Genomic DNA, 15,824 nt, shown 5'->3' on the forward strand with positions numbered 1-15,824 from the left:
TTTATGTAGTTGAGCTGCATTGAAAACTCTTTGTTTCATAAGGGAATCAAAATGGGCGTGATTGGTTGTCACCAGGTTGTTACCCCTGTGCATCAGAGGACATTTGCATGAAGTTGGATCTTTCTCAACTTACCCACATTGTGCTGCTGGGTGCTGTTTGAGTCTTTGAGTAGTGGCGGGCTGTATGCTTTTCAAAGTCACCTTGATGTTGTCCCATGAAAGGACATCAAGGTGGAACCGGATGCAGAACCCACATTAAAAATGTCCCTTCATAATCAATTCGTCAATGTTTGTGTACAATCCAGGAATACTAGACTGTCTTAGACTGCCAATGTCTGCAAAGGATCAAGAGCTCATCAAACTGCCTGAGGAGAGTGAGCACCATGCAGTTTGAGTTTATATAGACTGACAATGCACACGTCCCTGAAGACAAGGATAAGGAGCAGTTCTGTACCACTAGACCGACAGAACAAATCCATGTGTAGCATGACCTTACCATATACAGTACCACTATATTGTAAGTAAAACAAATGAAAAGAGTTTAACGCTGTAAGGAAAATTATAAGTGATGACCCTTGGAAATGCTTTGCCCATTTTGTTGTTTAATGTGCCAAATGTAGACAATGTACTGTCACATAAATAGATTTCCTGCAGCTACAACAAACCTTGATCTAAAACAATCAACCATAAACATCAGGATTTAATGTCAGTTCCTCAGCTTTGATGAGCAAGGATGTCTAGAGATTTTACACTGTTCATTGAACACATAAAATTCTTGATAGGAGGAAGAGATTTCCACCAAGAGTTACCACCATCGAAGGTACTGCAGTGCATCAATTTGGTTGATACGCTGTTTATTGTACACTTTAATATTACATGTATAACCAACAATAGAAGGATCATACTTAATACTTAAGTGAAATAAAAAAAATAAATAGAAAAAAATACTAAATTTTCCAAGTTTTAATCTCGGTGTTAATGATTCTGCTATCTCTCTGTATCGGACATATAGGCAGTATGTAAAAAAAACAAAACACATTTTTGAATATCATTAGTTTGAATTGCTGCCTGTGAAATATTAACGTATAAAGACTCATCCTCATGCATTCAATAACAAGAACATGTCTATCCAATCGAATGTAACTAAAGGCAACCGGCTAACCCACTCCTCTCAATTAAAACCACACTTGACTGTTATCGCCTGACTCATCCATTACTCAGGTTTACAGTATGAGCTTACATTTTACTTCATCACATGATTTCCTCTCATAATATTGGCGCAGGATTTAAACAGCTTGTGTAGTGATAAACATGCCCAGGCTGGAAAGTCTAACCCTGCCTTCTATTATTTACATACTGCAATTACTTTAGTCCAGTTTATGTGACACATTTACCATTGACATGTAAAATTTCCAGACTTTACGAGTTGACAAGCACTGCCCTGAAAGCACTATTAAACAAGTAACTGTCACAAATTGGGGCAAGTGTTGGCCAGAATTCTCTGTGCAGTTGAAGTAGGACAGTCTTGTTGACACATTTTCAGTTTTAAAATAGAGACTTCAAAATAGACATTTTGAAACCTGAAGACATTTGCCCTTTAGTGGAACCTGACTTGCATTGCTGTGCTTTTTAAAACCTCACAGACAGCCGCTGTGGCACACTGATTGATAAAGTTTCCTTTTAAATTATTTTTTTTTACACCTCTCAAACATATTACGTTTGTGTTTACTGCACTTGTATGAGAGATATATTTTCAAGTGAGTGCACAGCCCATGGTCAGTCTAGACATTTAATTTATTTTCACAATTTTCCTTGGCTGCACTGTATGCAATCCTTAATTTTCCCTGATGGCTGTGATCAAGATGGCAGGAGCATGCCACAGCTCTGTTTACTTATAGGTGACTACGGTGTTGCAGACAACACTTGTTTTTCCTCTACCCATTGCTTCATTTACATTTTAACAGGCACAATAAATCATGTGGCATGTTTTCAGTGCCGTAGGGGGTTTTCTCAACGAGTACTCTCACTGAGGGAAAAACTACAAATATATGTGTCAGGATGGACTGCACAAACATTTCTCTTTACAGGCTTGTCAGGTACAGTACTGAGCCAGTTCCCCAGATGACTGCTGATGACAGACTGCATGTGATAAGCCTCAATTTCACTGAAAACCACAAATTCCTCACAAATCAATAACTGGTCACTGTCCAGCATGGACAATCAGACTTATACGCTGATGAAAAACCTTTATATTACAGTTAGGGCTGTCAAGCTGAAAATGAGGGAAATGGGTATAAATTGATGTCCAACACATCTACAGTATTTACAGGTGATAGACATGCATGGCACAACATATTGTAGAGGATCCATCTACAGGAAAAGAAAGTGGGACTAATAGGTTCATATCCTAAACAGACAGGACATGGGGTTTTGACCAAGGAGTAAAACAGACCATTAATGTCTTACTGAACAGAGGCAGGGGACTGCAACACCACCCATCTATTGACATGACATCACATTTGTTCCACATATAAATCCTGAGGCACCAGCTGAGTTAAAGTCATCATACTCATAAGGCGCACAAGCATTACTACTTCTGAACAAAAATAAATCGTGGGTTCGAGCAGTTATTTTGTCCGTTTTCCATCTAAAAACACTGCAGTATGTGTATATATAAATATCTGTACAGAATTGAAATGCACTAAATGTTTGATGACTTTCACATGACTGCCATGTGACCTTAAGACTCCACATATTCTTAAGTGAAATTTTAAACCATGACAGGTTTAAAGGACTTGGACTCACCAAGAGACAAATAAAGGACAGTGAGAATAAGAAGAATTGAAGCCCCATAAAATAAAATCTTTAAATCCAACCCCGACTGTTTATATCATATCTTTTACTACAATTATTATTTGATTCATTTTTATTTTATGTTTTGGTTATATATTTTTTTCTCCATCTGCTACACTTATTTTTTGGATGTTGCATTGACCTTATTTGGTTCCATAAACTTTCTTAAGCAATTCCCATGTTTGTAACCTCAATTAGAACTCTGCCACAGTGTGGCACTGCACCACCATTAAAATAACATGAACTTAAGATTCTGTTTTCCTATTTGGGCACAGGGAAGCAGAGTGATGCTGACAACTGACTCCCTCTCTGGCTGATTAAGATCTCTGGAAACTCTTCATGCAGAAAGTGTGTGTGTGTGTGTGTGTGTGTGTGTGTGTGTGTGTACTGTATGTGTGGCTGGATGGGATTTCAAGCATTTAAATGAAGATGATTTCAGTTACTAGTGAGACAACAGGCACCACAAAACTAATGTGTATATCGGCTTGAAAATATATGAATTGCTGACTCATGTTTGTGAAATACAGGGGGTGAAGGAATCAGGACATATGTTCATATGTTTAACTTAAACGTAATTAAATACAGAGTGACAGCGTTGTTAAATAGACATAATTACTGTAGGTTTTCTGATTTATGTTGTTTGCTGTTGATTCTGTTTATGCAAAATCCATCAGTCAGAATGATCAGCATCTGATTGCAAAACAAAAACAACATGTCGTCTTCTGTAATAAAAAGCTATGTTGTGGCAAATGACAATTAAGAAGATAAAAGACATGAGAAACTCTAAGAACATTAGATTACTGAATAAATACAAGTTGCTTAATTTCATATCCAAATCTGCTGATTTGATTTTAATTGATTCTATCCATATAAACATCTCATTAACTATACCCAGTCAACAAACTGAGAATGTTTTAGGCTATGCAAAGAGAGAGTGAATCTCAAGTTCCTGAACAATAACAGCAGCTCCTGCTGTAGTCTGTATGCAGTGGGCGACTGCACCATTTGCTTCAGGGAAGAGAAATATGTTTATATGCAACGCAAGTAGGTCTGATGCACATATTCAGATGAAGATACTGATTAGTAAAAATGAAAATCACTCAGCACTGATCAGCACTATCATTACTCAGCAGGCACTGATGAACAACAGGAGGGACCAACAAGTGACAAAGAATACCTCAAGGGTGCTGTAAGCTCTTATTATCCTTGTGACAGAACTTAGTTGAGATTAAGCAGCGGTGCCAGAGATAATCTATAAACTGTAGGAACACAAGTCTCATTTTAAATCTAAACGCAGAGAGGAAGGAAGGCCAGATGGCTATTTTCCAGACACACAGAAACCACCAAAAGGAAAAGAATATATATCTACTTTATGTTTTTCTTTTTGCCAATATAATTCTTCATCTCTCTTCGCATTCCTGTTAGGGGAAACAGGGCATTACCACATATCAATGTTATTCTACCTCCAGGTGTATAAGGTTGAAGGAAGCAAGCAAGTTTTATGGTGCTTCTATATTTCAATTCGCAGGCAGAGAGCCTCTGGAGCTATATTCACCTCAGCACTCCCTCCTAAGCCCCCTTCAAATGTTACAAATCAGACAGAAAAACCTTTGACATTTACTTATTTTGATTATTTTAGTGCTCTTTGCTACAGGCTGACGCTGCTTCAGATCCAACTGACAACAAAAATACTGTCTTTTTGTAAAATAGTGAATGATTTTATATTTTCTGTATTTCAACACCATGCTACAAGAGTACAAGAAAATCTCAGTTGCACCATATCATTTGGAGCAACTTACAATTCTGGATAACAGTCAGCTGAAAAATCTCTCCAACGTTTTCTTTAACAAGACAGAGAAAACAGCCATTCAAATCTGTCTGATTACTGAAAATGTACCAATGCTTTATTAATTGTCTCACATTGAATCGTTGATGATCATGGCCGTAGGCGATTATAGACTCTCATATATGCATTGCGTTCTCTCACTTCTCATGAATCTGCAGGACTTTAGTGTGGAACAAATGTTTGAACAAATGGAAACTGTATAGAGGGCTTTGAGTAACTTTGATTGCCATATTTGTGATCTATATCTCCTAACTACCAGTGGTAAAGAAGAGTTTTTTTGAATTTCTAAATTTATTGCTTGACTACCTCAAGACTGTCCCATGAAAAACAACTGAATTAGTCGTTTGATCAAATAGCTAAAACAACATGTAGAAACAGACGACTGCTACCTTTATATGCTACCTGTTTTCCTACCTGTCAGAGACCACTGGGTTCTTTTAACCATGGCCGAGATCTTTTCATAATCTTAACAGAGTAATTATTCTTTTAACCATGACAACAATGGAACGCCAACTGTAATAGTTTTGCCCAAAATAAAATCTCTCAGTAACCTTAACCAAGTGCCTAAAACTAACAAAACATTAACCAGAGCAGAATTCGTTCAGTAAACACTTCGTAACTGTGGCTTTGTAAGAAAACTCATATTCCAGAAAGCAATTACGAAGAACTGATTTTGTCATTTGATTTGAAGGAAATAGCATTTATCGTAAATGCTGTTACTGTGTTGTTGTGTCTGTCTCATGTTAGCTTGTTAGCTAGCTATAACAAAATTATCCTCAAGCAGACACCACTATAATGTTTTGATTTGTTCTTGTTTAGCTAGTTGCATATTCAAGTTTCTCTTTTGTGCTATATTAGGTTGTTGTTTTTGAAAGAAAAGAAACCCTCTATCCAACAACTGAGTAATGGAAGCTGAGGTAGCTTGAAATTTAAAAGTTTCTAGTTTATTTTCACAAAAAATTGTCATAATTGCAAAGCCTCTATACAGTGTATAGTATTTACCATTTGTTCAGTTTTTGTTCAAAATGCATATTTTACCTTCTTCAATTAGGCTATAGCCAGGCTTCTAATTTTTCAACATCTGGGTTTAACAGTTCAAAGTGGTGTAATGCAACACTGAATGCAGAATACAGACATTTTGTTAAAGCTCCAGAGGAAAAAAAAAAAAGGTCTAAAATCAGCTTCACAATCCAAGCCTTGAACAGTCAGTACAAGTTGGCACTGTGTCACACATCATGTTTAGTCACATCATGTTTGTTTAGTCGCTAAAGCTTCAGAAAGCCATTACTTTCATGAAAGAAAAAGAAACACAATTTATTTCAACCCTACAATGAGTACATGGAATACACTGATATGTACTTACAAAAATGTTTCAGAGAATAGAATAATTTCACAATTTTTAGTGTTTGACAGCTGTTGCATTTATGTTTTTTTTAGTTTTTTTTTTTTAGACATTTCTCTGCTTTCAGGTAAAAAGAGAACATGAACCGTCAAAAAAAAAAAAAAAAAACCCAGCTGATTTCTTGTAGGTTTCTTGAAGGTCAGTTTGAAAAGATTATGTACACTTTATGTCACAAAACATGATTAGTTTTTTTTTTTTCTGCACAACCTTATGTCCTTTCCTAACAAGGCGGTTACATAATAATGTATTTGAAAATGAGCATATTATAATGTCTAAAAGTAATAAACTGTCTTGAAAATTAATATTCTGACCATAACCAATACCAAATTTCCATTTTCTGCAAATGTTATCCTTGTTTCCTCATTTTAGTACGACAGGACATTTCAAGCTTGTATCCAAAGAACAGAAATTAGGCACAGCATTTTTGTACTCTTCGGTTAACACATTCATAATGCTTCACTGGGGAGCTTCAAAGCAGCTGCATAGCACATTCATGAATACTGGATCATGCCTTGTGTCAGCTTTCATGCAGTGTTCATGCTTTTATGTCATTTGTGACATAGCAGTGGAATGATGTGTCTATTTAATAGGCAATAAATTCCAAAATAAAAGTCTCTTTAAGATTGCCATTTCTTGTTAGCACATTGTAGACACATAATCAGACAGTGTAAGATAATTATCCATTTTATCACCCATCTAAAGATCACATTAAGGCATTATGAATGTGTTACTTATTGTACCTAAAACAAAGTGGCAACACTTTGTCTGCACTGTATCTTAATAGAGCACCCAAATCCAACTTGTAACATTGACAAAACCTTCAAAATTGTTCCCTTACTGAATCTATTCTTATACAACATGAAAACAGATGAAAACAAAATATTAACAGAATTTAAATCCCCAAACTTTTGAGAATGATGCAAGTACTGAGCACCCTGTAATAACGTCATGAAACCAATGTCTTGACTCTTCATCTTTTTTTAATCTTGTGTGTGGCTGCACAAGGGTCAAAAGGCATAGAAACCAAAGGTGTCTGGGCCCAAAGATTTCAAAGGCTCAGACTATCCTCTTTCTCCTTGAACAAAATCAGTTTATGACAGCCAGAGCACAGTCAGCATGGACAGCAGAAGAGCTGCCAGACTGCATGTCACACATTGGCAACCAAGGGTAGCTGAGGTTATTGACCAACCACAGGTGAGAAATAGATATTTTAATATTCACATCAGAGTTTTTAGAGTGATATCACAGCAGAAAAGTGTGACAAGAAAAAAACAAAAAACATAATCAAAGCAAAAACAGAGAAAGAAATTTGTGTGTATGGCAATGTCATGGTCCATAGGTGCCCAAGAAGATCACACATGAAGACAGGAAGAGGACACGGAGAAAAGGGAAGCAAGGAGAGAAAGAGGGAAAAGAGGGAGAGAGATAGAAAAATAAGGTCAGAAATACAGAAATACAAGTCTGAAAGGTTACTGAGGAATAAAAAAGGAAGTCTAAGTTAGAGGATCAAAGTAAAAAGAAGTCATAGCATGTTAGTAGCACGGCTAATGACACATGGTTTATGGCAAGCATGGGTGGAGGGTCACAGAAATGAAGGTAATGGGGAATGACAATGGAAAGGAAGACATTTCAAAGAGACCACAGTCTGACCTCTCTGCTTTTAGGTTCTGTACAAACAAGCAGATTTTTTAATCAGTCATGGTGCAGATTAGTGGTAGAGTTTAGGGTAAGATAGATGACAACCGCAAGAGTCAGGCTATTATCTCTCATTCGTAATGGCCAGTGGTGTAATGCAATATAAACACAAGTATATGCTTACTTGCCACTGCTGCGAAAATCGGGTCCAAAAGTCTCATTAATTCACCCATTAGGTCATTAATGGAGAGACTATGGACAGAAATTGGGATCGAGATTTTGTTATGTGTGTCTTTGAAAGCGTGAGCCAAAAGCTTGAATACTGACTGACAAAAACCCACAATAAATTCAATACCCAACAGCAGCTCCATTCTAAGCCTGTAGTTTGTTGCTGCAGCATCAGTTACTGTCGTGCTGTGCCAAAGTGGCAGCAGCGAACAGAAACAATCTTGTAATTACGAGATAAGCATTTTATTCTGATTAATTAATTGTTTTTGTAATACTGAACCAGGGAATACTCACCTATTACTGACAAAATGGCAGCACTAGGTTCATAAATTAGTTGCATTTTATATGATGATTTATGATTTTGCAACTTTGCAGATACACTCATTAGAAACATTTCCTCGTTATGCTGATCAAACTGTAATTTGAGCAGCATTATGTTTCCTTCACAACCTATTTGCTGCTGCAATTTAGTGGAATACAAATCGCTTTTCTAGGAGACAATGTTGGACAGTCATCTCCATAAAAGATACAAATACTAGAAAAGAGCAGAGATCAGCAGGTCCAAAAAATATTTTGCAAAACAAATGTGGCAGCTCTTTTGTGTTTATTAAGAAGGAAAGCATTATTTTGCCACCTGTTTTCTTCTCACGATTCACTAGCACTTCAAGTACTAAGACCTATTACTGAACTAAACCAGACAGATGGTTGGTGTGAATGTGCGCACATGTAGAAAGGAGAAGGCGGGAGAGTATTCACAGTCGAGCCACTTCTTCAACTACCATTACACCACTGGTCACGGCAGGGAGAATGGTCCATGCAAAACCACACACCCAAAACAGAAGCTGGTTATGAAGGTCAGATCTATGACATGGATGAATGAATGTTATTCAAACTGCAAAAGTTAATAGCCGTTTCTTTTTGTAGTTTCACTCCAATGTCAACCTTAGCTGGGGAGATTTGGATGGATCAGTTGTCAACACCTGCCACTCGTGTCCATATTAGCAAATTTACAAAGACTGTGTTGATTTTTGATGCTATTTTGGCATAAGAATTATAATGATGTTTTCTCTCTTCAGCTGGGCAGCTTTCGCCTCCTGAGTCTGTGGTATGCAAATGTTGCCCAGCTGTACTTGCAGAGAACAAAAATTATACAAGCCAAATTTTATAAAGGTATTTGACACAAGAGATTCAATGTTTTTGAAGAGACTTAACATTCATGTTTTCATAAATCCTTCATTCGACAATATATTTAAATCACTTTGGTCAAAAGGTTTTTGTGGCATTTTGTTTGTGTGTGTGTGTGTGTGTGTGTGTGTGTGTGTGTGTGTGTGTGGGTGGGTGTGTGTGTGTGTGTAACTGCTTTCTGAACATCTGAATTAAAAAAAATAAAAGAAATTTAAAAAGACTGAAACTCAACCTTGGTTCAACCCTGCATTCACAATTTGCGTCACAGTGCCAATTTAGCACATAGAGGCATTATATATTTATAAAACAGCAGCTGTTTTTAAGCCAACATTACCAAAAACAGCTGTTGAGCCTACTGAAATTAAATGCAGATGTTGTAGCTAAAAATAAATCTCAGCAATTTCCCACGTGCCTTGAAGTAAAGAAAAAACAAGAGAAGCTTGGAAGCAATACTTAAAATCCCAAAACAAAAAACAAACAAAAAAATAATTAAATTAATTACGGAGATTAAAGAGGAACTGACTCAGATGAAACCCATGTGAACCCCTGCTCGAGTGGTATTATAAGTGATCCAAACCTCCCACTGCTATATGGCTGTTGCCCAGCAAGCGCATGAAAAAGAAACTGGTTTCTTTAAGGGCCATGCACTGGCAGCCATTGCCTTTTAGGGTCTTGAGTAAAGAACAAACAAAATTAATCCAGTTGGAAGTATCACCATGCAAAGACTGTCAGGGCTGCATCCCCACTTAACACTGTACATTTAGGTCAGACATGGAGTCTGAGATGTGAGGCCACTAAACCTGGCAGTGAAAGAGAATGATGATAGAGGCTGATAGAAGGAGGGAAATGAAGAGAAAATGTTGAAAAAAGATGGGAATGTATTTCATTTTTTATTTTTTTTCCAGATTAAAGTTTTACCCAACACTGTACGTTCACTAATGGGAAGCCAGTGAGGGATCATATCCTATTAAATGGTCTAGATACACCCGTAATTACGGGTAAAAAGACTTATCTCAACTTAGCCTAGTGATTATACCTGGTCTTAATCTATATTTTTATATTTATATTCCCAACAAATCTCATGAAAAAGACAAAACCAAATTTTGTATTAGCTTGTCTTTCAATATTTCCCTGACTGTAGCTCTTACTGAATCTTTAAAAACAGGTCAAAATCTATAATCTTGTTTTATGAAAAGCTTTCAGAAATGTTCTTATACTGTACACTTGTGTACTGTAGAGTTTAACAATCATTATTCAAACAGGAGTAATTACTGCATTTGTGCTTGATCATTTTCAGCTGAAAGTTAGTTTGGGGATTTTGCGGCATTGTTTGAATATTGGAAATGTGAAATAAAATTGCACTCGTGCTGGAAACATACATACTTAATAAACTAGTTATAACTACTTATAAGATATTCAGATTTTCTTTTAAATCTGTCCATAACCTCCTGAAATGTTTTGTCGTGCTGAACACAAGACACGAAATGATGTATTTCCATTACAAATCAGTGAAATGATTTATTTCATTGATCATGTTCACTTGATAGGTAAAAGCAAAAGACTGAAGATGAGGATGAAAGAAAGTCAGGATGGTTTTAAAACATAGGATAAAAAATAGTAATAAATAAGGAAGACGTTTAACCTGTTTTATAGCTCAGGTAGAGTATAATGGGGAGGCAGCCCAAATTAAAATGTGCACCGTACACGCAACACAACAACAGAGCAAAGGCTGACCGTGACCACCAGGGTACAGAAATATTTGCTATTAACTGGACAAAATACTCTGGGTCTGTCTGATATCTGGTCGGACTTTATTGCTCACTGAACTTGAGCAGTAACGGCTGCTTTATAGGAGCTACTGAAGACCAGGGGAGCAGAGTAGCATGATGCTGAGTTTTATCTTTCACAGCAGAACATCACTGGGGAGGAAGGAAGAAAAATACAGTGAGTGCACGCCTGCACTTCACATGGATTCAATAGTTATTGTCGAGCTTGTGCAGCCTGAGTTTTTGAAATTTGTGAAGTGAGCACAATGATTTAAAATGCAAATATGGTGCTCTGTGCATGAAAAAAAAAACTGTGAAAAATAAGTCTCCAAAAAGAAAAGAATTAGCTGGAGGAAATACAACTGGAAACTAGCACAAGTTTGAAGAGCGAAGCAGAAGAAATAAAGTACAGGCCAGAGGTAAAAGGAAACTGAACTTTGGATGACCCAGCTTGACTGGTGACTTTTCATCAACTTTTGGGGCACACATAGCACTCTCAGTGCTTTAAGACAACACATGAGCAGTTGTCTACATTTGTTCTTGACAGTGCTTACAAACTACTGGGAACCAGAGTCAAATTCCCTGCATTCTTAAACTTACTTTGTCAGTAAAGTCAAGGTTTAATTTGTCACATCCAATTCATATTTCTGGCAAACCCTTCAAGGTGGATATTCAGCTTGACTACAACACCTCATATCATTTCAGAGTTGGAGCTGTCGCATTTCAAACCTGCTTTACAAGTCACAATATTACATGTGACTGTCTATTGCTTTTAGCAAATGATATAGTCATTTCCCTTCAGTAGGGATTGTATCATACATGTCCACTTTGTTTCCAACTGCACCGATAAGGACAGTTCAAAACAATACACCCCCCATGCAGCAGACAGAGACAGATGATTCATGATAGACCCTGCAGCCAGCAAGCGTTGAATAAGCACCTGGTAATAGTCATGGATCTAAGTAATAGAGCCCTTCTGGTCACGGTGGAAGCCTTTGTGCACTGTGGCTGCTGTCTGTGTGTGGATGCTCAGGGTGGGATGATAGGAATAGTACCTGGGATAGTAGTGGGATCTGCAGCTGTTCTGAAGGAGAGGGTGCCAGGCTCCGACTTGCCCTGCTGATTCTCTGCCACAACGTGAATCTCGTACTCTGTATTCCAGTCCAGGCTGTTCAGCACCACATACTCACTGCCAGCGGGAAGGCGGATTTCTGGTTTCCATTCAGATACATGCTTCTGAGAAAGGAATGTAGAGGGGATAAATCTCAAAACTGGGTAACCAAGAGGGATTATAGTCATTCTACACAGGCAGAGAAGAGAGGGTCATTTTAGATGATTTGTGAATGATCCCATTCCCAAGCTGGTCATTGTGCAGAGGATAAAAAGAGTGCATTCTTTTTTAATAACTTCACAACACAGCAAAGGGCTCCCTTGGCCCAAAGGAATTTTTAGCACAAGACAAAAAGAATATAAAATGGAAAAGAATCCTATTATAATAATCATACAGTCCCAATGAGAGTGAAAATCATGAATTTGGAATCATATTTTTTGGGAATCAGGTTAGTGATAGTTCAGTTTAAGTATACGGATGATTTGCTGAAATATTAATTTGTGAATCTTCTTAGGGCCATTACACAACTAAGAAACACTGTTGCCTGAGAAGAGGTAGAGGAATTTTGAATAATTTAAAGTTTCTCAGGCATTAAAGAATCACTTCAACATTTTAGGAAGATGCATTCACTGTAAAGCCAAACTACTATCATAATGTGTGCAATATTTGTAGAAATATAACACTGTGCTAAAATACAAGGACAGAGGTGTTTGTGTTTGTATAAAAAGTATATTTGTCACAGTTACTGAAGCCAGCTAAAGTAGCACACTGATTGAGGCCAACTGTCTCAAGGGAAAAATATTTCACCCAGCAAAACTAGGTTTAATCCCTAGCAGTGGTCCCCGTGGCTTGTCGTCCAATCTAACATTATTGTCAGTATTCATTTGTGGGAAGCCAGTGAGGGATAATGGCTTACTGATTGGACATTCTACACTGTCCTATACTGTTGACAGAAAAATAATTATGTCAGGGATTATACCACTTCAAAGTACAATATGATAATTTATGGAACATTATCATATTCTAAAAGGTGCAAATTGTAGGACTACAAAATTGGACTTGCATGAAATGGTGCGATATGTTGTCAGAGGCTTGCAGTTTATTACTGCCATCTTGGTCTGATGAACATTAACAAGCACTCACTGTTCCTTACCATTGCAAGAACTGGAAAAAACAACACAAAATACATAACAGCAAAGTGGTACCAAGTTTACCTCCTTGCCCAGTATACTCACAGCCTTGTATTTGACGAGGAAGTGCATAATGGGGGAACCGCCATCGTCCTGCCTGATCAAGTTGATCTTAAGAGTATTTCCCTTTTGGACCATGATTCCTAGTACGGGGGCACTGGGTTCCCCTACACAGAACAAACCAATTAATCATGATTAGTTGGCAAAAATATTGTTGTTGCTTTAACACCATCCATACCCTGTGCATTGAACCTCCCTATTGTGTTCAAGTGTACTTTCGTCTTTCAGGTCAACTAAGCTAAAACTTAGGTTCAGTGCCAGTTGGATCAATGCTGTTTTAAGATGCTTTTAATTTGGAAGTAAGAATCACAGTGTGATTAGGGTTTTCATCCTTTGCTGAGTTTTTGCACTGTCACCTTGCCCTCCTAAGCTGTTAGAGGATGAGAACAGATCATTGGCTTCAGTGCTCAATGCTATCATTATGTTGACTGATAGCAAACTCCGTGATGACATATTGCAGTAATGCACAAATTTGAGCAATCGCAAAGCACTAACGCGTCAAAGGTAAGATGAAATTAACTTGGCAGCAATACAGCAAAATGGTAATTACAAGAAATGCAGCCACAGCTGACTAGTTTAAAGAGAATGGTCAAATCAAATTTAATGATGGGTGGCTCCAGATGAGTTTTATGACACACACTCAATATGGAATCAAAAGCATTTATCTTTATCTAACATTTACAGAGCAGTTCCAAAAAGCGCCAACACAGATAGGGTTAGTTAACAGTATCATTTTACAAATATGAAGATCATTAAATAAAAGAGTACAAATTATATTGTGCATGCTAAAGGATTAGCATGGAGCATTGACCTCTGTCTACCAGGGACAGATCAGTGACTTTGGTGTCAATGCTCTCATCCCTCAACAGCTTAGTTTGAAAATAACATACATCAAGCTTGGTTGGTGCAATACTCCACCAAAATCTGTCTTTAGATTATCAAGCTCTCACCATCCACAGACTTAAAAGGCTTTATAAAAACGTTTATAGCTTTGAGGATTAGGATGGAAGATGTTAGTGGTCATGTGAATTATGACTCAGACACAGGAGACCACTGTTTATAGCAATTAGTCAATGTTGGTTTCTTTTAAGCAGGACCACAATCTTTCCATAACAATGACAAAGCAGATATTTTAACCAAAACTCTTTCCCTGACCCCTTCAACTAATAATGTTATCCTGCCTTTAGGGGTGTAAGAAGATGTAATTTTTTAAAGTAAACAATGCTGTATCTAGTTATTGAGATCAGATGAATTGTTTGAACCAATGTAAAATCACTTTTCAAGCCAACAGTGAGAGAGTATTTGATTATTCATGATAGATTTTGGGTGAAATATCAATTTTTGGATAACCTAAAGGGATAGGGGGCATTGTGGCTGCCTTAGAGCCAGTGGCTGAAGTGTTCTCCTTGAGTTTCCTCATTATCTGCTTTGTCCCCCTGAGTAATGACTGTTGGGTTGCTGGATAATGAGCCCATAAGCCTTGACTGGACATGTTACTCTATTACTTTTAATAATATATAAATAGTCTTGCGGGAGGGAGGGCCGAGGTTTTTATTTTGTGCGTGTGTAGTGACATTGGCTCATACCCTCATAACATCCTAAGGGCTTCAAAGGAGACTAATGACCAAATATCATTAATTATGTACATAGTAGTTACACACCTTGTTAGCCTTGTTATTATGTTATTTAATTGACTCTCATGATGTTACAATGTTTGCCCTGTACCAACAATCTGATAATAACAAAAAACAACAACCAAAACATCATTTGCATCTATTTCAAATGATCACAGAAAAGTAAAGTCAGCATTCATCTTTTCAGAGCCAATATTTAGTATTTCAAACATCAGTGTTAGTGGTTAGTTAAATGAATATGCATGAAGGCACTTTATCGTGATCCTTTGTAATCAGCTGAGCGCATTGTCTGAAAACTGCATTCCACAAGAGTGAGCATGACAGATGCTAGAAGTGAATCAGACAAGTGTTAGTTAGGAACAACAGCAGTAACATGGTGGCAGGTAGACATCGGTACATTCCGCATTGTTATTCACAAGCATCATTCTGGGTTAGGTTATCTTTTTCTGAGGCTAAAACAGAGAAAGTGGTTAGATTAGAGAAGCTTCTCCGTGCAGGCTGGAACTGTTGGGTGCTGCTACACATTCAGAGGGTAAACATGTGGCCACGACCTCACACTGACACACATGTACTGTAGGAGGTGTGGTTACACATGTAGCCCGACCTAGCGCAGCTTCCTCCCTGATCTTCCAGCATACATTGAGAGATTAGTGGGTAGAATTGAATTGTTATTGAAAACATGCTGTTGGATACAGAAATAAGTTGTGGATGAAAGTTGTTTTGTAAGATCAGTAGTGTGTATTTATGGTTCCATCTGATACAATATTTAAAGTCATGTTAGGGTATTATTTGTGCCAATATTAATATCAATTATTGTTAAGACAGACCAATACTAGTACCAATTATTAGCTTGAATTATGTTACATGTTACAGAGAGTTCTTATCTCAAAATACATAACGCGGTTCTCATAATA

At 37.3% G+C, this 15,824-nt stretch overlaps 1 protein-coding gene across 14 annotated transcripts in view; it reads right to left on the reverse strand.

The window, feature by feature from the left end:
- The window catches only part of ncam1a (neural cell adhesion molecule 1a), a 236,215-nt gene that overhangs the window by 14,276 nt on the left and 206,115 nt on the right, over window positions 1-15,824 (reverse strand). For 13 of the 14 annotated variants that reach the window (XM_019257717.2, XM_019257716.2, XM_027273400.1 and 10 more), the window contains 2 exons: window positions 13,262-13,383; window positions 11,971-12,151 (listed from right to left, as the gene is read on the reverse strand). The exons of the other annotated variant lie outside the window; for it this stretch is intronic. In XM_019257717.2, the coding sequence (XP_019113262.1) occupies window positions 11,971-12,151; window positions 13,262-13,383 (303 nt within the window). The remainder of the gene's footprint in view (window positions 1-11,970; window positions 12,152-13,261; window positions 13,384-15,824) is intronic. 14 annotated transcript variants of the gene reach the window in all.

Source organism: Larimichthys crocea, chromosome XXII (assembly GCF_000972845.2).
Source record: "Larimichthys crocea isolate SSNF chromosome XXII, L_crocea_2.0, whole genome shotgun sequence".
Classification (NCBI taxonomy): domain Eukaryota; kingdom Metazoa; phylum Chordata; class Actinopteri; family Sciaenidae; genus Larimichthys; species Larimichthys crocea.